At 46.1% G+C, this 23963-nt stretch overlaps 1 protein-coding gene across 1 annotated transcript in view; it reads right to left on the bottom strand.

The window, feature by feature from the left end:
• The window catches only part of SVOPL (SVOP like), a 60206-nt gene that overhangs the window by 8608 nt on the left and 27635 nt on the right, over positions 1-23963 (bottom strand). The window contains exons 6-14 of the mRNA XM_079150120.1: positions 22900-23024; positions 21452-21515; positions 18635-18760; positions 17234-17362; positions 12777-12850; positions 10583-10791; positions 9413-9524; positions 8393-8474; positions 7460-7549 (exon numbers count right to left, since the gene is read on the bottom strand). Of these exons, the coding sequence (XP_079006246.1) occupies positions 7460-7549; positions 8393-8474; positions 9413-9524; positions 10583-10791; positions 12777-12850; positions 17234-17362; positions 18635-18760; positions 21452-21515; positions 22900-23024 (1011 nt within the window). The remainder of the gene's footprint in view (positions 1-7459; positions 7550-8392; positions 8475-9412; positions 9525-10582; positions 10792-12776; positions 12851-17233; positions 17363-18634; positions 18761-21451; positions 21516-22899; positions 23025-23963) is intronic.

The following is a 23963-nucleotide window of genomic DNA, read 5'->3' as shown; positions in this document are numbered from 1 at the left end:
GCTATAAGAAGTAACTGTGGAAGCCCTGCAGCCTATTCCATATCATGGCAGCCTGAGCTGAACACGACAGGGCCTCATAGGCAGAGCCCTGTACACCATGCTGAGGAGTTTTGTCTCCAGGAAGGGGAAGAGATAAAGAGTAGTATAAGATCCATGGGCAAATGTGCTGAAGGTGACCACTCAGGACAGTTTCAGCAGTCCAGTGAAAACTGAAGGCGGTTTGCACCAGAGTGCCTGCAGGCAGAAGAGGTGACGAGATGAACGATTCAGGAGTGTTAGGAAGTGAAGCCTCATGATCTGGGGATGGATGCTGCAGATGAGAGACAGGGAAATAGGCCAAACAGATGCCGTTCCCTGGCAGAAACTGTGCAAGAGGGGATCTGGGAGAAATGCAGGAGTTCGATTCAGATAGGATGGATCTAAGATGCTTCCGAGACTTCCAAGTGGAAATGTGGAGAAGGTAGTTGGATGGAAGGATCTGGAGCTCAGAATCAAGGCCTGGTCTGGAGAAAGACACTGAAGCGCTGTACACACGCAGTCAGTATCAAAGTCACAGACATGATAACATCACGTGAGCGCAGGAAACATGGAGCAATAAGAAATCCCCAGCAATTAAAGAGAAAGTAGAGGCAGACATACCTCCAGCAGAATGAGAAGCTGCCACTGAGGTAGGAGCAAGCCTGCCAGAGGGCAAGGTGCTGGGAGCAGAGCCCTCCACGTGGGCGAGAGGTGGAGGGAGACGAGGGATCAAAGCAACCTCTGGATTTAGAGTCACAGGCATCACCAGAGGCCTCGTCAAGACTCCAAGAGTCCTTTGGATGGAGCAGGGATGGCTGCAGGAGGCAGGGAGAGAGAACAGAGGGGAAAGAGTGGGTGGAGAGGGAACCCTGTTGGGAGGCTGGCTGGAAAGCGTGACTGGAATGGAAGCCCATTAATGGCTGACAAGAAGAACCGAGCTGGAGGCGAGGACAGAGATCACAGGTGGATACAATCACACGGCCGGAAGCAGGAGACTCGACTGGGAAGCCATCAGAATCAGTTCCGTAAGCTGGCTGTTAAAAATCAATAGGAAAAAAAAGTTAAGATAGAAGTTTTAATAAAAGAAAATAATCTACTCAAAATAACAACAAAAAGACATAAACAATGCCTAGGAATAAATTTAAGATACACAGGATCTAAAGAAAGCAATAAAATCCCAGCAAGGAGCAGAGAAGGAAAATTGAACAAATAGACAAATGTGATTCTTAACTAGGTAGACATTATAGGAAAAAAAGTCAGAGTTCCTAAACTGATACATCTAATGAGTTAAAGATCAAAATCTTAATAGGATTTGGGCAAACAGAAGATGGAATGTAAGGAGAGCAAGGAGGTGGATTTGAGCACCCAGTTTTTAAAATGTACTATAAATGTTAGAGTAATAAAAAGAATGTGACAAGGTCAAAAACAGATAGACCAGTGGACTAGAACAGTGAGCTAGAAATGGACCAGGTCATTGTGGGAACATAAGCAAACTAATATGTCCAACCCCAGAGTAAAAATGAATTGTTCAATAAGAAGTGTTGGGACAATCAGCTCACCATTTGGGAAATCATAAAACTGTTTCCTGCATGAGACCTCACATCGCAATAAACTCCAGAGGCCTTGAAGAAAGCATGTCAGGGTTTCTGGGTTAGAATCTTGGATGCATGCACCTTGTGAACGCTGATTAAATTGGACACAATTTGGCAAATAGATTATGTACGTTATACTTCAATAAAAGGTTTACACTCACTCTTTCCTTCTCCCTCCCAAAAATGATAGGTCACAGAGGCCTAGAAGGAAAGTGTGCATTTTCACGATCCTAATCACAGAACCCATGGTGAAGGGAAACAATGATAAATTCAAGTGTCTCTGAACTTAAAGTTCTGTTTTGTTTTGCGGTGCTGGGGATTTGAACCCAGGTTCTTGTGCTTGCCAGGCAAGCACTGTACCAACCGAGCTATATCCCCAGCCATGAACTTAACGTTTTTGTATAGAAAAAGGAGAACATGAATAAGAATAAAAGATAAATGGAAAATCTGATATCTCTGCAATGTCAGAAAAGTAGTTGAAATTCCTTTTATATGTAAAGGATTCACACCAATCAATGCCTTAAAGACCAAATTGAAAAATGGACAAGTGCCTAAATGGGAAAACTAAAGAAGGTAAATTATTCAAATATGAAAAGAGCTTCGACTATCACTTCTGAATAGAAGAAATACTAATTAGCCAGGCACAGTGACAAATGCTTGTCATGTCATCCTGGTGCTGCCACCATGAGGCCGTCACCAGAGGAAGGACCAATGGGGGCTTCTGATCTTGGACTTTCAGCCTCCAACACTGTGAGCTAAATAATCCTCTTTTCTTTTTAGATAAGCAACATCAGTTATTTTGTTAAAGTTAATGAAAAACTGATTTATACAAGGACATTACTAGGCAGAGTAGAAGTTCAATACATGCTAGTTGAATGTACAATTGGGATAATACAACTCTTAATTCTATTTATAAAATATAGATCATAGCTACTTCCATTCTTTTTGATGTTCTAACAACCAAACTATATAAAGCAGCCTCTAAACTTGGTAGAAAATAACCCCAGAGAGTTTCCTGAATGAGTCACCAAAATAGGATCCTAAGAGAAGGGATCTTCCTCCCTCCTACACAGAGGCTGTCTCCCCTGCTTGCTTCTGAATCCTGAGGGCTTACATGGGCAGGGCAGCCTATGAAGAGTAGGAGGAGTCATAGAGAGCTGGTTCAGTTGCTTTGATAGAGTTTGGAATTGGAAGGGATGAGATTGGAGACTGGAGACAGTCACACCACTGGTGACCTGAGAAATGAGCTGGGCAGAGAAGACCTGCGCAGGTATTGCTAGGGGTTAGGGATGGACTTCCTCATTGACACCCCCTTAAGACACTCTTTGTAAAGATTTAGAACACTTTTCCACGCTTTGCCCCCATGCTCGACTATCTCCTTGGCTGAGACACCATGTTAAGTCAGCCACAAGGGAGCCGAGTCTCGCTTGTGTCACTGTACCCCGCACGCCACAGCTGTGCCACCTCAGGCTGTGAGGGTCTCCACTGCAAAGTGGGGTGACGCCCAAAGACAGGCATGTGCTGGAAGGACCTGACCATCCACAGGAGGTACCAGAAATTCACACGCCACTGAACCAGGGGATGCCTGGTGTCACGGGCCCAGTGACTGTGTCCCTCCAAAGTTCACATGTTGAAATCCTAATCCCCACACCATGCTATATTTAGAGAGGAGGCTGTCGGGAGTAATTAGGTCATGAGGGTGGCCCCACTAGAGGTTTCAGAGAGTTCTCTCCCTCTCCTCCCAATGAGAAGGTCACCATCTGCAAGCCAGGAAGGGCCTCACCAGACCAACCATGCAGGTGCCTTATCTTGAACTTCCAACCTCCAGAACCATGAGAAGGAAATTCCTGTTATTTGTAAGTCACTCTACAGTATTTGGTTATAGCAGCCTGAACTAAGAGCAAGGGGCCTGACTTCTGGAAGTTTCCCAGAATGAGGGCCATCTCTGCTCTATAGAGGTCATGTACTGGTTCCTTCTGTGTTTTAGTCAGTCTAATACTTCTGTAGAAAAATTATTTTACTTTCTTGGGCTGCATACTCATACCTCCTTCTGTTTCTGTTACTAACACCTAAACATCGAGACTTTTTTTTTTTGTACTGAGGATTGAACCAAGGGGTGCTCTACCTCTGAGCTACATCCCCAGTCGTTTTTGAGACAGCACCTCATTAAATTACTGAGGCTGGCCTTAAACTTGCAATTCTCCTGCCTCAGCCTCTTAAATATCTGAGATTACAGGTGTGTGCCACCACACCTGCCAAAACATTCAGTTTTGAAGAGGCATCTGTATTAAACTTATAGAGTCAACAGAGTATACATATTACTGATTAATATGTAAACATTTTGCTTTAACTGATTTAAGAGAGTGTTTTAAAGAATAATAAAAGACAGCCATAAAGAATAAAAAAATCATGGCATTTGCAGGCAAATGGATGCAGTTGGAGAATATCATGCTAAGTGAGATAAGTCAATCTCAAAAAACCAAAGGACAAATGATCTCACTGATAAGCAGATGATGACACATATAGGGGGTGGAAAGGGGGCAGGAATGGAGGAAGGAGGGACTGTATAGAGGGATAAGAGGGGTGGGAGGGGTGGGGGAGAAAAAAATAACAGAATGAATCAAAAACTATTACCCTAGGTAAATGTATGATTACGCAAACGGTATGCCTCTACTTCATGTACAAACAGAGAAACAAGATGTATCCCATTTGTTTACAATAAAAATGAATTAAAAAATAATAAAAGAAAGAAAAAGAGGAAGAACTAAATGAAAGGGAAGGCTAATTCCTAGCTGCCACCTCCCCTGTAGATGGCAGTGATTCTCACAGGGTGGGCCGCAGCCCAGCTGCATCAGAGCCACAGGGGTACTTAAAAGTACAAGTGACTGGTCTCTATCCACAGAATCAGCATGTCTGGGTGGAGTCCAGGATTCTATGTTATAGCATCACACTAGCAATTCTGATAACCACCAAAACTTGAGAGTCTCCTCCAGGGAAAGATCTATCAGCTCCTGACAGTGACAACCCCTACCATAGGCCTGGAGTAGCTCCCCAACCCTACACCCAGGCAATATCCCAGGAGTAGGCACAAAGTTTCCCAGATCCCAACTCTCACAATGAAAACCTGTTAAGGAAAGCAAAGTATCCCAATTGTATGGTGACATAATTTAACTGGAATTAAAAGCAGGTCACCAGCACAGTGGCTCTTACCTGTAATCCCAGGACTTGGGAGGCTGAGGTAGGAGGATCGAAAGTTTAGGGTCAGCCTGGGTGGCTTAAGGAGACCTTGTCTTAAAAACTTAAAAAAAGGGCTGGGGGTGTAGCTCATTGTAAAGTGTCACTTAGGTTCAATTTGAAGTACCACCAAAAAAAAAAAAAAGTTTGTTTCCTTCATCCTCCTACTCCCTGTCCCTGACACATCTGGAGTCCCTTAAGGACAGCAAAGGTCCAACTGGCATTTGCAGACATTGCCCCAATGGCCACGCACACTGGTGCAATAAAATATGTCCTGCTGAGGAACGTGGACTTCACACAAGAGCAGTGAGGGCTGTTTTGATAGCATTTTTAAAAGGCTTAACTTTGAACCAGGAGGAAATCTGAAGCAACAGCTCTCACTCTTCGCAGCCACGGGGCCCCGCCTTACCGAGCAACATTACAAGACCATTAAGCATCGCATTCTGGTTCTGGACGGTAGCAGCACCGCCTCTTTGGTTTTTATGTTCCTGATCTCATCCTGTCTGGGCTCTTAAACATCTGCACCCTTGTCGTCTTTAACAATAAAGCTTCACCTGGAGTCCCACTCAGAAAAGAGTATTTTTGTTAAGGAGACATGTTTACTTGAATAGCATCTGTCCTTGGGCTTTTGCTCATTATTGTTATTATCCAGCACTCGTCACATGCTTACCAAGGGTCAAATATGGCTCTAGATATTTTGCATTTACTCATCTCATTTGATTCTCAGAACAAACCCCTGTCGGGTGCTACTATTCATCCCCTTTCACAAACGAGGGTGCCCAGGAGGAAGAGTGAAGCTATAAAGAGCTTAGCACCCCTGATGCCCAGATGCCGAGATGCCCCGGCCCAGGGCACCTGGTCTCAGTCGGCTTCCTCCCTAACCACAAACCCACCCAATGCAGGATGACCTCTGGCATAAATCCCCAAGTCCCCAGGGAGAGTGCTCCAGGCGGCTGAGAGCCCAGAGACTCAATTCCCAGTGGAAGCAGGAGGAATGAATGACTGGCTGGTCATTTGGCCTGGTCCGCCAAGTCAGTATTCCACTCTTTTCTTTAGTCAGTAAACACTTTTCTGAAAATGAAATAATAGGCACAAAGGAATTTTGAAAAACAAAGGCACAAGAAAAAGCAGCCCCCATTCTTAAGCCAGGCAGAGAAAAATCACTCCCAAGAATTAAAACCTTAGTGGTCACAAAATTCCTATTAAATTACAGGAATGCACATCAGGGTCTGCTCCACCTGCCGCAGAGCTTCCTCTGAGAATTTCCCCTCCACACCTGCGCTTATCCACAGTCCTGGCTCTCGTCCACTTTAACGCAGCTCAAGCATGGACGACTGACCACAAATGGGCAACGAGAGGCACCTCCTAGTGATCAGGAGAGAACGAATCCTTGTGTTCTGGAGGCCAGAGCGAGGGCTGTGCTAGGGACTGTGGGAACGCCACATACACGGGCAGACAGCACCCTGGTCTTCCAAGAGAGAGGAGTGAAAGCCACAAGCTCAGGGGGGTAATGACCACAGAACCCAGACAGGGTAGAAGTGGACAGGGCTCAGATTCCCACCAGCCCTGACTTCTGGACCAGGCCTTCCCAGGGCCCAGCCCCTCTCCTACCCTTTTGCTACAACCAGATCATGTGGATTTTCTCCTTCTTGTGACCAAAGAGAATGAGCAGTACAGAGTGATAAACCATATAGGTCCCAAAGACCTACAATGCTGCAGGTCACCGTGTGTTGTAGTTTGGATATGAGGTGTCCCCTCTAAGCTCATGTGAGACAATGCAAGAATATTTGGAGGTAAAATGACCAGATATGAGAGCTGTAACCTAATTAGTGGATTACTCCACTTGAGTGGATTAATTTGGTGGTAACTGTAGGCAGCTAGGGGGTGGCTAGAGGAAGTAGGTCACTGGGAGCATGCCTTTGGGAATTATAGATTATCTTGGTGACTAGAGCACTCTCTGCTTCCTGGTTGCCAGGTATGGAGCCCTTCCACCACGATGCTCCACCTCAGCTTGGACCCAGAGCTGTGGAGTCGCCCCCTCCCCCCATGGACTGACCCTTCAAAACCATGAGCCAAAATAAACTTTTCCACTAAGCTGTCAGGTATTTTTGTCACAGCAACAAAAAAAGCTGACTAACACACCTTATCTGCCTGATGTCCCTCCTGAAGCAAAGCCTCACCGTGGCTCCAGGGTCCCCTGGATTTCCCTCGCCTGTACCAGCTTTTCCTGAACACTGAACTTCCCTTGCCCAATACCACCTCCCTGTGCTTTGGGCAGTTTTTCAATCGCCTGTCTGGACAACTGATGGGACAAACCCAGCCACAGATCCAACTCAGAATTGAAGCCCCTGGTCTTCGAGGCATCCCGTTCTTTGGATCCTTCTCCAACAACGCCCAGTTTAAAGTTGAGCGAACCCCAAAGGTGAAGCAATACATATCATTGACTGGCAGAGCCTGGCATTAATGCAGCCTCTTTCCCAGCCCAAAGTCAAACACCAGGGCAACGCGACCTCAGGAAAATTCATCGAGTGAGCAGAAATCTTTGGTTATACCCTTAATCTGAAGGGCCCAGTGTCCCTCTTTCCCCACCTCCTGATGAACTCTCCTCGCTGTACCTGGGAGATAAATGGTGCCACCATCGCACCAATGCGACACAGGGAGCCGCTGGTCCCCATCCCCAGAGCGCGCATCGTGGTGGGGTAGACCTGCGGGGGCATGGAGAGGCCAGTCAGGGATGGCTCTTCTTCCCCGCATTCTCCTCCAACCCCAGGTCAGGCTTTGATAAGGATTGAACACCAGATAACTTTGGACCACTGAAGAGGCTCGTTTTCTCTGATAGACACCTTGGAATGTTCCCCCCAGCTCTGGGAATTGAACCCAAGGGCTTGGGCGTGCAGGCAAGAGCTCTGCCACTGAGCCACGTCCCCAGCCTCACTGTGTCCCCCCCTTTTTTTTTTAAATTTTTGAAACAAGCCTTCGCTAAGTTGCTGAGGCTGGCCTTGAACTTGCAAGCTTCCCGAGTCACTGGGAGTACAGGCGGGTGACACTGCACTCCCCCCCATATGAGCAGGGGATTATGAGGAAGTCTTGCAGCTCTCTCAGGCAGTGCCTTACGTCTAGTAGATGTATGCATTCAGTAAACTAATGCATAAGGAATAAACCACAATTATATTCAAATGTAAGCCCCCAGTGCACCGAGCAACAGAAAGAAGGGGAAATGGTCTTTCAAGATACGGAAGGAGAAACAGGAGCTTCACGCGGTGCTGCTCCCGACTGCCTTCTGCAGGTCAGGGTGATGCTAGTTTCTTCACATGCATACTGTTCAGCGAAAAAGGGAGAAGGGTCCCATCTTTCCTCTCAGATGGGCTTTTGATAGACTAAACGGGAGAGGGGAAAGTCCACATCAAACTTGCTGGTGCCATTTTAGTGGGCTGTCTTGAGAACATTGTCAAGAGTTGGCAGAAGCCAGAGACGCATGGCCTGCAGAGGGACACCCTAAGTAGCTCACTTGCATGCCCTGAAGTAACCACCTCTTCTGGGAGACTCACCTCCGCAGTGTAGATGTAGATGGTGTTGAAGTTGGCTGCCACCAGGGCTCTGAGCATGAAGAGGAAGCCAATGAGGCCTGCGCTGGAGAACCGGAAGCAGAGGGAAGTCACAGACCGTGTCACGCAGGTCCCCTCCAAGGGCACCACTGACTCTGAGCAGACACTCAACCAGAGGGAGGCACTGTTCTCAGATGGCTTAATCGTGGGGTCCAACTTCCTCCCAGCCCATTTTCCCATCTGACCCCCTAGATGAGCACATGCCCCGAAAAAATGGTACAGTTTTTAGGACACAAACATTCGCCCCTCAGTACTCACTGCAGACTGGTTCCAGGACGCTCCTCGAGCCTGGCGGATACCAAAATCAGGATGCCTAAGTCCTTTCTCTAAAACAGCTAGTATTTGCATTTAACCTATGTCCATATCCCCATGTGCTTTAAATCATCTTCAGGTCCCTATAATATCTATTACTTATAATATCCATAAATATCTTATTTAATAGCTAATGTCCATACAGTATTGTTTAGGGGATAATGCAAAGTAAAAAGTCTAGGCGTGCTCAGTGCATGCATAGACTTTTTCAATCCTTAATATTTTCAACCCATGGTTGAAAGCCACAGATGCAGAGGCCCACTGTACATTAAATTAAGAGTGAAATCAATCTCACCCCACAGATCGGTTGTCCATCTCACTGAACTATCTCGGCATTGGTCCAGATAATTTGATAAACAATTTGGGTTGTTCTCCAATTCTCCAGGAAACTTTGCATAAAGATCCTAGATATTTTGGTGGGTAAAGTGGGTATGCCAACACTTCACCCATATCCTGAGAGCTGAGGGAAGCAGGAGCAGTAGAAGAGGGAAATAGGCGGGGTAGGCACCAGGCGAGAGTCTCCTCGTCAAATAAGCAGCTTGCTCGCTACTCTCCTGGGAAAGGAACTCGTCCCAGACCAGGGGTCAGGAGACTTCAATGAAAACCGTTGTACATAACTTGTTTGTCTTGAAGCAACTGAAGGAAAGATACCTTGAAGTACAAATATTGAGGAGGAGGAAAAATAAAGCCGTGCACCCCATGGTAATAGCCAGGCTCAGCCGTCTTCCCAGGAAGTTGATGCCCAGAATATTTAAAGGGTTCACTGGAAAGCAAACAGCAAAGACAATTTCTGGAACTTTGACAGACAAGTGGCATTTTATCAACCCTGGCCAGGATTCATCCCTGTCATTTCAGAAAGGAACAACTTCATCCCAATGGCTCTGGTATTGCATTCGAAACCCAGTCCGCTGTCACCAAACTCATGACTCCTTCAAGACACTTTCCCCCAAGGGTCCACAGGGGTCTATTATAAATGGCCAGTTTGCTGGGTCTGTATTTTAAATGTTTTATACAGTTTCTCATTGAATTCAGGGTGCCATTGATTTTTTTTTTATCTTTTAATTTTTTACATTGATTTTTAAGTACCATCATTTTAGGTCAACTAAGACCTAATAATGCTGCCATTCTAAATCTAACGAGTCATTTTAAGATATGTCCCCATTTCTGAGGTGTTAAAATGTGGGGTGAAATGCACCTTAGAGTTGACAGAACACAATAATTCAAAGCTTTATGCCTCTGGACCTTTCTTTCCTATATCAATCCAAAGTGGAGACAGGTCAGCACAATTGGGGGTCTCGTGCAGTCCTACCAGGTAGGAGCCACATCAGGGGTTGCACTTCTGAGACTCCAAATTGCACATATTCCACCTGTTATGGTTTGGATGTGAGGTGTCCCCCAAAAGCTTATGTGTGACACAATGCAGGAACATTCGCAGGCAAAATGATTGGGTTATGAGAGCCTCGACCAATTCAGTGAATTGATCCCCAGTGGGGATGGCCGAATAGTAACAGAAGGCAGGTAGGGTGTGGCTGGAGGTGGGCGCTGGGGGCGTGGCTTTGCGTATATATTTTGCATCTGGCCAGCGGAATCTGCTTCCTGATCATCGTGTGAGCTGCTCCCCACCCCACACTTTTCCAGCATGATGATCACCTTGATCCCCAAGGAGTGGAGCCCACCTTCTACCGACTAAGCCCTCTTAAACCCTGAGCCCCTAAATAAACTTTCCTCCTCGCATTGTGCTAGTCAGGCCGTTCAGTCACAGCAGCGAAAAAGCGGACCAGGAGCTGCCCGAGCGGAGGGCCCCAGCCCGGGGACACTTACAAGCAATCTCCCCGACGGTGCTGATGATCATGGTCCGGTAGTCAGAGGGGGCAAACAGGTGGCAGTGGCAGGGGCTCTGACTCTCCTCTGAGTCCCCCGCTGTCACCGCCGCCACCTGCGACTCTGGCTTTGAACCACAGACCAGGTCCCGCTCCAGCAGCTCAGCACTGGCCAGGATGACCCCGTAGTAGGCAAAGGAGATGCCCAGCCTGGGAGTGAGAAAACGTCGTCAGCCAAATCGTGCGGGGACCCGAGGGACAGGAAGCAGCTCAGCAGGCAGGCGGCCGGGAGGGGACGCCACGGGGAGGCGCGGGCAGGAGACGCAAAGCGGCAGGGAACCTTCCCATGCAGATGTCTGGGTGCGCTTCTGACGGGCCTGAACCTAGGAATCAGCGGCCCCTGGGCTGCACATTTCCGGTTGTAATGGGCACCTGGGAACAGCTTCCCGAGGTCGTCGCCCTGATGTGAACTACGGTCAGCTGGGGCGAGCCTTCCCGCTACTTTGCCTCCTTCCCAGAACTTGCTGGCATCAGTCTTCTCCCCGTTAGCCGTTCCCACGCACGGGTACCTTGCTGGGCTTTAATTTGTATTTCCTGGGCAACGTGAGGGTGGAGCATGTGTGTGTGTGGCACTGGGGACTGCAGCATGTTTTGACACGTTTTTCTGATGCACATTATGAGTGATGTATATATTTATTATATTATAATATAAATATATATTTATTATGTATATATAAATTTATATATATATATATTTTTTTTAGTTGTTGATGGACTTTTATTTTATTCATTTATTTATATGCAATGTAGAGGTTCAAACCCAGTGCCTCACACGTGCTAGGCAAGCGCTCCACCACTGAGCCACAAACCCAGCCCCTCAAGTCTTTTTAAACTGGGTTGTCTTTCTTGAAAAAAATTACAAATATAAATAAAATATTTTATACAGGTGTGTATATGTAGATCTCTAAAACGTTTGTTGCCTATATATAGCAAATTTCTTCTCCCAGTTGGTAGCTTACCTTTGGGGATTCTCATGATAATCTATGGCACAGAGTTACTAACTTAATGTATAATCACCAATCTTTTCTCCTATACCTAGCACTCTGTGTGCTGTTTGAGAAGGCTTTGCTTACTCAAGGTCAAGGTTGTGGAGAAGTGAAGCAGAAAGGACCAGGAGAGGATATCCCAGTGCATTGGTCACTGTTGACCTCCAGGGATCAGTTTCTGTCATGAGGCAATGAAAAGACCAGGCTGCAAAAGTGCAGGAATTTAGCCAAATGAGAATCTTTTTTTTTTTTTTTTTTTCTCCTTTTATTTAAATACCAGGGATTGAGCCCAGAGGTGCTCCACCTTAGCTAGGTCCCCAGCCATTTTTTGAGACAGGGTCTCACTAAATTGCTGAGGCTGGCCCTGAACTTGGAATTCTCCTGCCTCAGCCTCCCAAGTCACTGGGATCACAGGAGATCACACATGTCCCTGACAAGAAACATTTAAGAACTGGTTGCCGCTGTGCGCCCAGCTGCTGAGGAGCCTGAGGCAGAGGGATGTACTGTTCAAGACCAGCCTCAGCAATTTAGTGAGACCCTCTCTCAAAATAAAATGAAAAGAGCAGAGAACGTGCCTCGGTGGTAGAGCAGCCCTGAATTCAGTCCCTCGTAAGTGGGGGAAATGGCTGTAGACAATCAGGGTTTTGTCGTTTTAAATCTTTTATTTACTTATTTCTGGTGGCAGTGGTGTGGTGCTAAGAGGTAAGACATTGCTAAAGGTGATATTTGGAGCCTGTCTTGTGTTTTTCTCCCCGTGGTGCCGAGTGGATTCACAGGAGTCTCCTTATCTGCAGGACACATGTTCCAAGAGCCCCAGTGGATGCCTAGAACCAAGCATACCGAGCCCTGTATACAGCACGCTTTTTTCTATACATACCTATGATAAAGTTCAATTTATAAACTAGGCAGTAGGAGAGGAACAACAACTAAAGATAAAATAGCCCGACTGTAACAATCTACATAACAAGAGTCATATGTGTCGTCTCTCTTGCTTGGAGGGAGTAAGACAAATATTAGTAGTTTCAGACCACGGTTAACCACAGGTAACTGAAATCATGGGCGAAAATCACAGGTGAGAGGGAACGGCCTGTGAGCTTCCTCCAAATGCCCATTGACTTAAAGCTCCTTTTTCAATAACTGCGTTCTTACCATATGACCCAGATCTGTAATGTGGTCCGTAAATATTTAGCATCCAGTAGGTCTGCAAATCTTCCTCTTTTTTCCTGGCATCATCAAACGGGTGGGGAAAGTGGGAGACAATACATTTAGCAGGTTAGAGATGAGCAAATATTTCTGCAATATTTGGGATCATAGAAAGCAAGAATCATGGGGGTGTAGGGGAGAGTGAGATGACCTCTCAACACAGCTCGCCATGCTCTTAGAATGTTGTTTTCAACACGTTAACCTCAGCCAGCCATTGTCATTGGCAAGTAGCCACACTCATTGGACTTAAGATCCAATTCTTCCACTCTTGCCCTTCTCAACAGTGCCGGTGCAGGGGTGGGGAGGGAAGGAGAAATAAAAAGTAACAGTAAAACAGATGGGTGATTCTTTTAAAATTAACATTAGAAGTAAAAACCTATGTTTAAAAAAAAAAAAAAGGCAGGGTGCAATGGCGCATGCCTGTAATCCCAGGTACTCGGGAGGCTGAGACATAAGGATTGCAAATTGGAGGCCAGCCTCTGCAATTTAGGGAGACCCTGTCTCAAATTCAAAAAAATGAAAAGAGCTGGTTTGTAGCTCAGCGGCAGTGCACTCCTGGATTCGATCCCCAGTACTGCCAAAAATGTGGGAGAGGGAAGCAAGCTGGAAATACTTTGGATGGTTCTCAGTAGAAAACCTACTATTCTTTTCTCATAAATTAACCTGGGACAGCAGGCTCCCTCCAGAGGGACCAGGGGTGTGGTTGGTTCAGGAGTTTTGGATCCTGCTGTCACAGAAAACTAGAGAATGCCTGGAATTCAGAGGTCTTCTGTTCCCGTGGCTCTTGGACGCAGTTCCTGGAGGTCACTGTGGGTAGCATGGTGTCGCAGATGACTCCACTCTCATCTACTTCACATAGGAGGGCTCTGGTCACTCATGATTGGAAAACCTTGGACCTGGTCCCATCCTCCAACTTTCTAGTCCTGGTCTCCAAAACAGAATATATGGCCCAGAGAGGGTAAGTGACTTGCCTAAGGTTACATAGCCATGTAGTAGCAGAGCCTGGAATCACGGAGTCCTGAGCCTCCATCCTGAGCCTTGCCCATCTACCTTTTTTTGGTGGTGGGGTTTACAGAGGATGGAACTGAGGCCCTCAACCACTGAGCCACATCCCCAGCCTTATTCTGTATTTCATTTAGAGACAGGGTCTCACTGAGTTGCTTAACACCTCGCTTTTGCTGAGGCTGGCTTTAAATTTGTAATCCTCCTGCTTCAGCCTCCCGAGCCACTGGGATTACAGGCACTGTGCCCAGCCCACCCACCTCTCTATTATGAATTTACATGCCACTATGGCTCCTTCTTCGACTCCCTCAGTGTCACTAAAGTCATAAAGCCAAGGCTACGGTGAGTCACAGGAATCATCCCTTTCTTCCTGATAAAACACTCGGTGCTGAATCTTGGTCCCCACACCCTCTCTCCCGCCAGCACGGCCTCTGCTCCGAGCCTTCCTCGCAGCGTCTTTGGAGAACAGCTACAGAGGCCCCGTTCCAGGCGGAGACCAGCCTGCCAGCACTGGCCCCAGCGCCACTCCTGGACCCTCAGCATTGCGGGCTTCGTCACTGACTCTCTCACATGTGACGCATCTCACTGACCAGCCTGGGAGACGTGAAGAAAACCGGTGTAAAGACACATGGCACAGAAGATAAAGGAAGGAAGAAGACAGGAAGGGGTCATTTGTGAAATTCCGTTTATTAAAGAATTTTTAAAGAAGGTTTGCCTCAACTCAGAAGGTTGAGGCAAGAGGATCACAGGTCTGATGCCGGCCTGGGCAACTTAGCAAGGCCCTGTCTCAAAATAAAAACTGGGGGTGTAGCTCAGTGATAGAGCACCCCTAGGTTCAAACCCCAGTACAAAAAAAGTCTTCAAACAAAGTGGATAAAAATTAAATTCTGTCCTTATCACGTAGTAAATTCCCACACATATTTGATTCAACCATTACAACAGATTATCTCAAAAAATTCAAATATGAAAGAATGAATTATTCAATAAAAGTATCAAAACCACTGGTTAGTCATTAGGACATGCCAAAGCTAGATCTGTACCCTGTTTCTTATACCCAATTAAGCCTAGATAGAACCAACCTTTAAATATTGGAAATAAAACCAAATTAACCCAACAGAAAGAAGAAAGACTAGAAGTCAATAATGATAAAACTAAGTTTAGAAATGAATAATAAAAATGATGATACTAAAACGGTTAGTACATCTAAATTGATGCGGGCTTTAAAACAATGAGTTGTTCAGAGAAGCTTACAAAGTAAAATTAAACTCTAGACAAAAATGATTTGGAAGAAACAATGATTTGGAAGACAATAATTGGCAAGATATTTAAGGTCCTAGTGTCGAGAAGGCACTCAAAGGCAGCAAATGAGATTTGATGTTGCTAAGTGTACATCTATTACCTCAGGGTTACCGCTACAATAAAAGAAAGAGTGCACAAATTCCAAGCTAATGAAAGGAAATATAAAGGTAATTGAAAAGAGAAAGAGTGAAGAGGAAATGCAAAATAACGTGACAGACCTCCCAACGTACCAGTGAGCACAACAGATGTAAAGAGACCAAACTCCTTATGAGGTCCAGTAGAACAGAAGACACAGAGATGAACCCACATAAGTACAGTTATCTCATACTAGAAAAAAGGTACCGTAAACACACACTGGAGAAAGGATAGCCTCTTCAACAGGGTTCTGGGAAAACTGGAACTCAATATGTAGAAGAATTAAATTGAACCCCTATCTCTCACCCTGCACAAAACTCAAAGTGGATCAAAGACCTAGGCATTAGACCAGAGACCCTGCACCTACTAGAAGAAAATGTAGGCCCAACACTCCAACAGCTCAGGAACAGACTTCCTCAAAAAGGAGTCTTCCTAAAAAGCAAGAAGTAAAATCGAGAATCAATAAATGGGATGATATCAAACTAAAAAGCCTCTTCATAGCAAAGGAAACAATCAAGAACGTGAACAGAGAGCCTACAGAATGGGAGAAAATCTTTGCCACCTACACCTCAGATAGAGCATTAATCTCCAGATATATCAAGAACTCAAAAAACTTAAACCAAAAAACCCCCAAATAACCCAACCAATAAATGGGCTAAGGAGCTGAACTGACACTTCACAGAAGAAGAAATACGATCAGTCGACATATATATGAAAAAATATTCAACATCTCTAGCAATTAGAGAAATGCAAATCAATACTACACTGAGATTCCATCTCACCCCAGTCAGAATGGCATTTATCAAGAATACAAGCAACAATTAATGTTGGTGAGGATGTGGGGAAAAGGTTCACTCATACATTGCTGGTGGGACAACCACTAAGGAAAGCTGTACAGAGGTTCCTTAAAAAATTTGGAATGGAACCACCATATGACCCAGCTACTCCACTCCTCAGTGTATACCTAAAGGACTTAAAATCAGCATACTATAGTGACACAGCCACATCAGTGTTTACAGCAGCTCCATTCACAATAGCTAAGCTATAGAACCAATCTAGGTGCCCTTCAACAGATGAATGGATAAAGAAAATATGGTATATATACACAATGGAATGTTACTCAGCCATAAAGACAGACTTTATGACGTTTGCTGGTAAATGAATGTTCTGGAGACTATCATGGTAAGTGAAATAAGCCAATCCCAAAAAAACAAAGGTCCAAATTTTCTGATATGTGGAAGCTAACCACAACAAGGAGGTGAGGAGATTAGAAGTTCAGTGGAGTAGACAAAGGTGAAGGAAGGGAAGGGAGAGAGCTGCCAAGTCTGAGGCCAGCCTCAGCCACTCAGTGACACTGTCAGCAACTTAGGGAAAGCCTGTCTCAAAACAAAAAATAAAAAGGACAGGGGACATAGCTTCCTGGTAAAGCACCCCTGGGTTCAATCCCCAGTACCAAAAATAAATAAGACAAGGTCAATAAAAGAAAAGAAAACTGTAAAACGATCTCCCAGCCAGATGCTGTGGTACGTGCCTGTAATCCCCCTACCTGGGAGGCCGAGGCAGGTGGATTGAAAGTTCCTGGCCAGCCTCAGCAACTGAGCAAGACCCCGTCTCAAAAAGTACAGTAAAAAGGGTCAGGGAGGTGGCTCAGAGGTAGAGCACCTGCCCAGCACGCATGAGGCCCTTGGTTTGATCCCCAGAAACAGAAAAAAATCTTCCATAAGCAAAACAACATTGCCACATCACATGATAAGTTCCACAAGGTAGGTGCTTCCGTTGGGATGGTATTGAGGAGAATGAAGTCGGGTAACTCACCAGCATGACAGCAGCGCAGAGTGGAGTTCAGCTGAGCCTCATCTCTGCTCTGCTCTCCCAGGCTACCCCCTGCCTCCAGGAGGAGGTTAGAGAGCTAGTAAAGCTTCTCCTCCCCACTCCGCGGGCGGCAGATCTCAGGGGTCTGAACTCACCAGAATGGGCTCCACCAGCCTCCCCTCCGGCAGGACCGAGCGGTTCATCCTGGCAATGCGCTGCAGGGTAGCCAGGGCAGCCTGGGTGTTCCCGGTGGAGACATTGAACCGAGCAGATTCAGGAATGAACTGGGCACAGATGACAAAGGACACCAGAGTTGTGACTGTCACAGACCCAGAACTAGCATCACTGCTCCCTCCGACGACACAGCCCTGTTTCCCGAGGTGGGGGACGTATGCAGCGGCTGGCCAGTGTACAGTGCGGCAGCCCATCTGCTGGATTCGCCTGGAGATTTGCCTCTGGGCAGGGAAGTCTGGGGCAATGGAGCACTGGGCTAAAACCAAAGGATGAAATTTAAATGTGTGCGTTTAATTTAGGTTTTTAAAAAACATACATCCATCACAGGCTTTAGTTCTAGGTTTGAAGACAGGCAGAGCGGACCCTGGGGATGTAGCTGATCCTCACCCACCAGAATCCCGCTGTGGAGGGCAGCTCGCTGAGAAAGCCATGAGGTCCTCGTCCACGCAACAGAGGCGGCATGGAGAAGCCACAGGCCTGCTGAGCGCCCCCTCCCAGGCCCCAGGTGCTGGCAGGGGACTCTGAGCAACCGTCTGCTGCCCAGAAGACACTGACCAACTGGGATTGTCTAGAAGAAGAAAAGGGGCAGCTGTCATGGAAGAGACTGGAAAGTGCTAAGTTTATCTAGGGGAGAGGAGAATTAGGAGGATGTCCCTTAAATCCTCAAAGGCTGCCATGGCAAGCAGAGAGATCTCTGGTTTTCCAGAAAAAAACAGTAAGACCCGCAGGTAAATTTATAAGGTCTTTCGTCATAACGGAGACCTCCTTGACAGCTGGAGCTGCCGGGCCATGGGACATACTGTAGAAATCTATAAAGGAGTCACATGCACAAAGCCAGGAGTCTTCTGGCAGAGACCTGCCACCAGGCATGTCTAAATTGGATTGAGGGTTGGAAAAAAAATGACCACCAAGGACCCTCCGAGTTCTGAAATTCTTTGATTCCACAGGGTAGGTGACACAAAGGAATCAAAGCCCCGTTCTGCTGAGTGGCCAATCCTATCATTAAACAAAGAACAGAGTCTATTGGAAGTTAAGGAGGATGGCGGTTCTGCAGCTGAGCCCCACACAGCCTAGTGGGAGAGGAGGAGGTCGAGCAGGCAGGCCGGCAGTGGCCGAAGAACACGTGAACAGCATTCCAGGGCGTGTGCTCAAGGTAGAGCGAGGTCAGCAGCAGTAGGGCCAGGTCATCTAATGGTGATGGAGGGCCAGGGGCAGGCAGGTTGGGACACTCTCCAATAGCGGAAGATGATAGATGGGAGAAAGATACTTGGGGGATAAAAAGGCGAGTGGGCCAGCTGGAGAGGACCACGGAGCCTGCTCACCTTGAAGGCCATGATGAGGATGATGCCAGGGATGGAGGCTATCCGGATGAGCCAGCGCCACCCAATGGTGGGGATGACCACGGAGGCCAGGCCAATGATGAGCAGGGAGCCAGCCAGCCAGAAAACCTGGGCAGAGACGTAAGATTAAAATGCCTCCTATCCACTTGCCTTGCCCGCCATCTGCATTGCTCAAGGATAGGATGGGAGTCCCCAAGGGCAGCTGTTCAGGTTCTACTCCCAGCACCACCTCCGCTACCTGGAGGAAATGGACAAGTCACCTCACTTCTCCAGGACTCCGTTTGTTTTCTGTAAATTGGAGCCTCAGCTAGAGAGAGAGAGTGAGTCGGCACTATCGCTGTAGTTTAAAGAACAAGGTACCCTGGGGAGTTTCAGACACTGACCTTTCTTTCCTTCACTAGGTCAAGCGCTCATTGGGTCATAATTTATAAAAGGCACCAAAAAAGAAAAAAAAATGGCGAAAGTGCTTTCTTCCCCTAGTTCTCTGCCATCCGGTTTCTCTTCCCAGAGGAATCAATGGTGCCAGCTTCCTCTATGTCCTTCCAAAGCTGTTCTAGACACACCCAAGCTGATGAGGGTATGTTGTGTTCTTTTTGCACAAATGGTACCACAGACTACAAAACGCTCCACACTGACTCTTGGACTTACAAGTAATACCTTGGAGATCATCTTATATCATAAATAACAGAGCCCATGGTGGCCGGTCTCCCTGTCAGAAGTTGGAACAAGTCCCAGCTTTACCCTGAGCATGATGGCAACTCCACTGCCTCAGAGAGGTGGAGCAGGGACCCCATCAGAAGATTCCTTGGGGAGTCACTTGAGGGGTGACTCTTTCAAAGAATTCCGTTACAAAAAAAAAATCATAAAGTGACTAGAGCTATAAAGGAAGTAGAATAATGTGATAGTGACTTGGATGAAAAGGGACAACAAATAAGGGAACTGCAGTAGACCCAGAGGGGGTGTGGCTCCCGGTGAGATTTCAGAATCTCACCAAAATGTCAGAATTCTCTAGTGGACTTGGCACGTGTTTTGAGATAACGGTGATGATGTTTGGTGATGGATACTTGGATCAAGGCTACATCAACGGGGGATGAGTTAGCAGCCCGGGGTGAGGGCAAGGGAGGGTCCATAATGGTTTCCAAGTCTGTGGCTCTGATGACTGAGGGGTCCTGTTTGCTGTGACCTGAGAATGGACATGCAGAACCAGAGGCTTCGGGGAAGATGAAGAGTCTAGCTGTGAGCAGGCTGTATCTGAGGAACCCTGGAGATCAATGTGCGGGACATTGACCTCTGGGCTCTGAGTCTCAGGAGGGGTCTTGGTCATCGAAACAGATTCTTGGAGTTGGAGAAAAGACAACATGGGTCAGTCCAGTTGGCCATCCATACCTGCAGGTTCCATATCAGCAGAATCTGCATCTGTGATTTCAACCAACCAGGTATCAAAAGTACTCAAGATCAAACTGTGTCTATACTCAGCATGTGTAGATTTTGTCATCAGTCCCTAAATGCAAAACAGTTATTCACATGGTATTCATGGGTGTAGGTCTGTTAAGTCATCATATGCAAATAATACACCATTTCACATAAGGAGCCTGAGCACCCATGGATTTTGGTATCCTCTGGGTCCTAGAGCCCATCTTCCATGGATACCAAGGGAAAAACTATATTATAGCTACAGAAAACCACTGGAATAGGCTAGATGACCCAAGGAGATTAAAAAAAAAAGACTAGCAAAAAAGGGACCTAGCCAGGAGTTATGCCAAGGTATTAGATGAAAATGTCCACAGATGAGCTTTACTCTTGAAATAATTTTCAGTGTAAAATCCAAATGCTAAGTATTAAAAGTGTGTGCAACCATCTTAACACACTTCTGAAGAAGGAAGCTGGGAATAATGTAGAGTGTCTACCTAGTGTTGCAGGTTCTTCTTAATTTTTTTTTTGTTATTTTTATTGCCCAAATTCAATGTCAATTTTTTCCCCTTTTATACTGGGAATGAAACCCAGGGCACCTTACCCCTTAGCTACATCCACAGGCCCCTACCCTCTCTTATTTTGGAACTCAGGATCTTCTAAATTACTGAGGCTGGCCTCTTGCCTCAGCCTCCCAAGTAGCTGGATTATAGGTATGTACCACACACACGTGGCTCAAAAAATTTTGATAAAACTTTCTTCTACTGCTTTACTTATTGCCAAATACAGACTGCTTCAGTGGGCAGAGTCGTTTCTTTCCTGGAACCCCCAATAGGTGGAAACTTTGGAATCCTGAGGGCATGGAAACTGGCACAGGGTATCCAGATTGACATTTCTTCCAGATGCAAAATCTCTCGATGGTCAACCTGGACCTGAGTACTCGAGAGCGCCCCAGTCTTCTCCCCAGGAGAAACAGCTTTAATGTGGCAATTAGACACATTGCCTCTGGCTGGGTCAGTGATGGATCTGCAGATATCAGAATCCTTGGGAGGGAGGTGGACTGATGGCTACTTCCCTTCTCCAAAGGGGAGAGAAAGGTGATCCCAGACGCATTCCTGCATGTCTGTCATTCCAGTGAAGCCAGACTCCGGAATGTTTCCTGATCATGGAAGAGGATGATACTGTATTCTAAGCACCATCGCTGGATGACGTAAGTCCAGTGGTCAGAAACCCTTGGAATCTGACTGCCAGCTTCAAGCATTCTCAATGCTTTTTAGTTAGTGCCAGAAAATAGGCAGTGTGCCAACCAAAGATCAACCAGCCCGAAGACCCACAAGCATCACATGCCAGTGGATGCCGAAGACGGGTCCAGTTCCCATCTCACCTTACCTGAGACAAGGGGAGCATGTAGCCTCGATACTTTGTGGGCAAAAATTCAGTCTTTATGATTAACCTAAACCAGAAGGGCAAAAACAGAGTTATCTTGGTTTTATAAAACCAAATTACCTTTCTTAAAGCGATCTGGTCACAGAAATGAAGCATTCAAAAGTATAATCATTCATTGTACATCAAAATAAAATTATTACAGGACTAGCTCAGCAGTACAGCCCTTGCCTACCACGTGCAAGGCCCTGGATTTGATCCCCAGCACAGCCAAAAGAAAAAAATTTATATCACACATTTGTAACTGCTACAACTGAAGTCCACATAAGAAACAGTGAGAAGTGAATTTATGCTTGCTTCTCTGTTGCCATTTTTACTCTGAAAGTTATTTTAAACCCTCTTTTACTACGTCAGAGATAGTAGCCTGACCTCTTTTGCCCAAACCTGATTCCCTTTTCTAAAGCATACCCGAAAATTAGAATACACCTAAGAGAAGGTAAATAGTTTTCCAACTAAGGAGGGTCAAAGCAGAGGTTTCCAATTAAGCACATGCTAGTTTTGTAAGTGGAATAAATGGAATTATATTCATCCATTCTCCTCTGCTAAGATTAGGCAAGGTTGGGTTTTAACATCTTTATTAGACGGTTCCCCGGGGGATATTTTAAGATTCCACTTAGCTTCTACTCCTTTAGGGCTCCAGGCCTCAGATGCTTAGCTTATGCCCCAGGGCAAAGCAATACTTTCCTCTATACAGGAAGACTATCAGGTGCTCTGACATACCCCAATATATTTTATAGGTAACTTGCTCCAAGGAACAGGAGAGGATAGCCTGAGGGGTCCTATTAATTTCAAGGAGGTTCCCCCAAACCCACGTAGCATAACAACTTTCAAATCCAGACCCTGCCGACTTACCCAAGGGCAGGAAGCAGATGAGAATCATGTTTCTATTTCAATATGATCTCACCCTGTTTTGCAAATTCACTCTGGTACAGTCTTAGGTCACAGGACAAAAGTGCTTTAAACTACTTATTCCAAAATGGACTTTTTTTTTTTTTTTTTTTTGAAGACTGGGGATTAAACCCAGGGCCAAGCTATATCCCCAGCACTGGACTTTTTTTTTTTTTTTTTTTTTTTTTTTAATCTACGTAATGCAACACTTTTTATTAGTATATAGTTACCAAAATTTTCCTGGTCAAAAAGTGACAATTAGCCTTTACAACAAAAAAGCTAACACATGTTCAACCTACCACTCCACTAGCCTCAAGGTCAAGCATGATCTTGATGAGCAAACTGCTCCCACTGGAATAAGCAGCCATTATTTTCAAAATTTTAAAACTCAAAAGCAAGTAGCACAAGGCTGTTTATTTTCTAGTTGGTGATGCCAAAGTCCATTGAGCACAGCGGAGTGGGGGTGAATGCCCACTTCCCTGGGGATCCTCTGGGCAAGCCTTTACCCTTGTGCATGGCCAGACACGCCGCAGCCCACCATGGTCCGCAGAAAGACAAACCAGATGTACGAGGGAGAGAAAGAGGTCAGCAAGGAGAAATAGGCTCCCCACAGGAACGAGATGAGCAAAATCTGAAGCAACAAAAGACAGCTAGTTACTCAACCTGCCTTGGTCGGGGAGGCGAGAGGATCCAGCGGCACCAGGTGAACTTGCATTCCCAAGCAGATGATTCCCTCTCGGAGCTGGTGGGTAGCAGCTCACTGGTCTCCCACAACCAGCAGTGCCACCCAGGCTGTCTCTTGTGCCAGAGCCCCGACCTTCCAAGTTCAGAATGTTCTTCAGAAGTGCCCTAAGGTGCCCCACTCACAGGCGACAAACTCAGTTGTGCATCAGAAAGCAAAAATAGACCTTCCCTACTCACTGGGCTTCAAAGCCCAGTGAGACACTGCGTTAGAATGATTAGAAGGAGACACCTCCAGGAATTAGATTTTTCTCTAATTATAAAATAATACAAGTTCGCAGTACAGAATAAGGAAGAAAATAATTCGGATCATCCTTGATCCTCCCATCTAGAGAAAATGCTGTTTATAGTTGTGAAAGAATGGACATTTTTTTAAGCTGTCTGTTTTATCTCAACTCCCTAAGGTCTCCCTCCCAGTGATGGGAACAAAGCCCTTAAAGCTGTTCCAGGAAACAGCCCCAGACAGAGAGTAAAAGGGTAAATTAAGCCAGATAGTGCTCAGACAGTTAAGATATATAGGATATAAGATTACCAGAAACTGTTGACCAGAATCTACACCCTGTTGTAAAACATTGTGAAACATGTTGTATGTTATCAGCAAACCCAGACCCCCTTTGGAATTTCCCGGCGGCTTTGTTCCCCCTTTTTTTCCCTTTCATGTGCGACCCCTCCCGATGTGTGGTCTCTGCCTTTATAAACCTACAAGATTTTTCGCTTTGGACTCGACTCCTCGACTCCTGTGTGAGTCATGAGTTGGGTCCCAGCGCGCTGGAATAAACACCTCTTGCGGTTTGCATCAAGTGACGCCTCCTGCGGTTGATTGGGGTTG

This window comes from Sciurus vulgaris, assembly GCF_902686455.1.
Source record: "Sciurus vulgaris genome assembly, chromosome: 8".
NCBI classification, from domain to species: Eukaryota; Metazoa; Chordata; class Mammalia; order Rodentia; family Sciuridae; genus Sciurus; species Sciurus vulgaris.
Note: the sequence above shows the minus strand (reverse complement) of the source record. Positions and strands in the feature narration are given on the sequence as shown.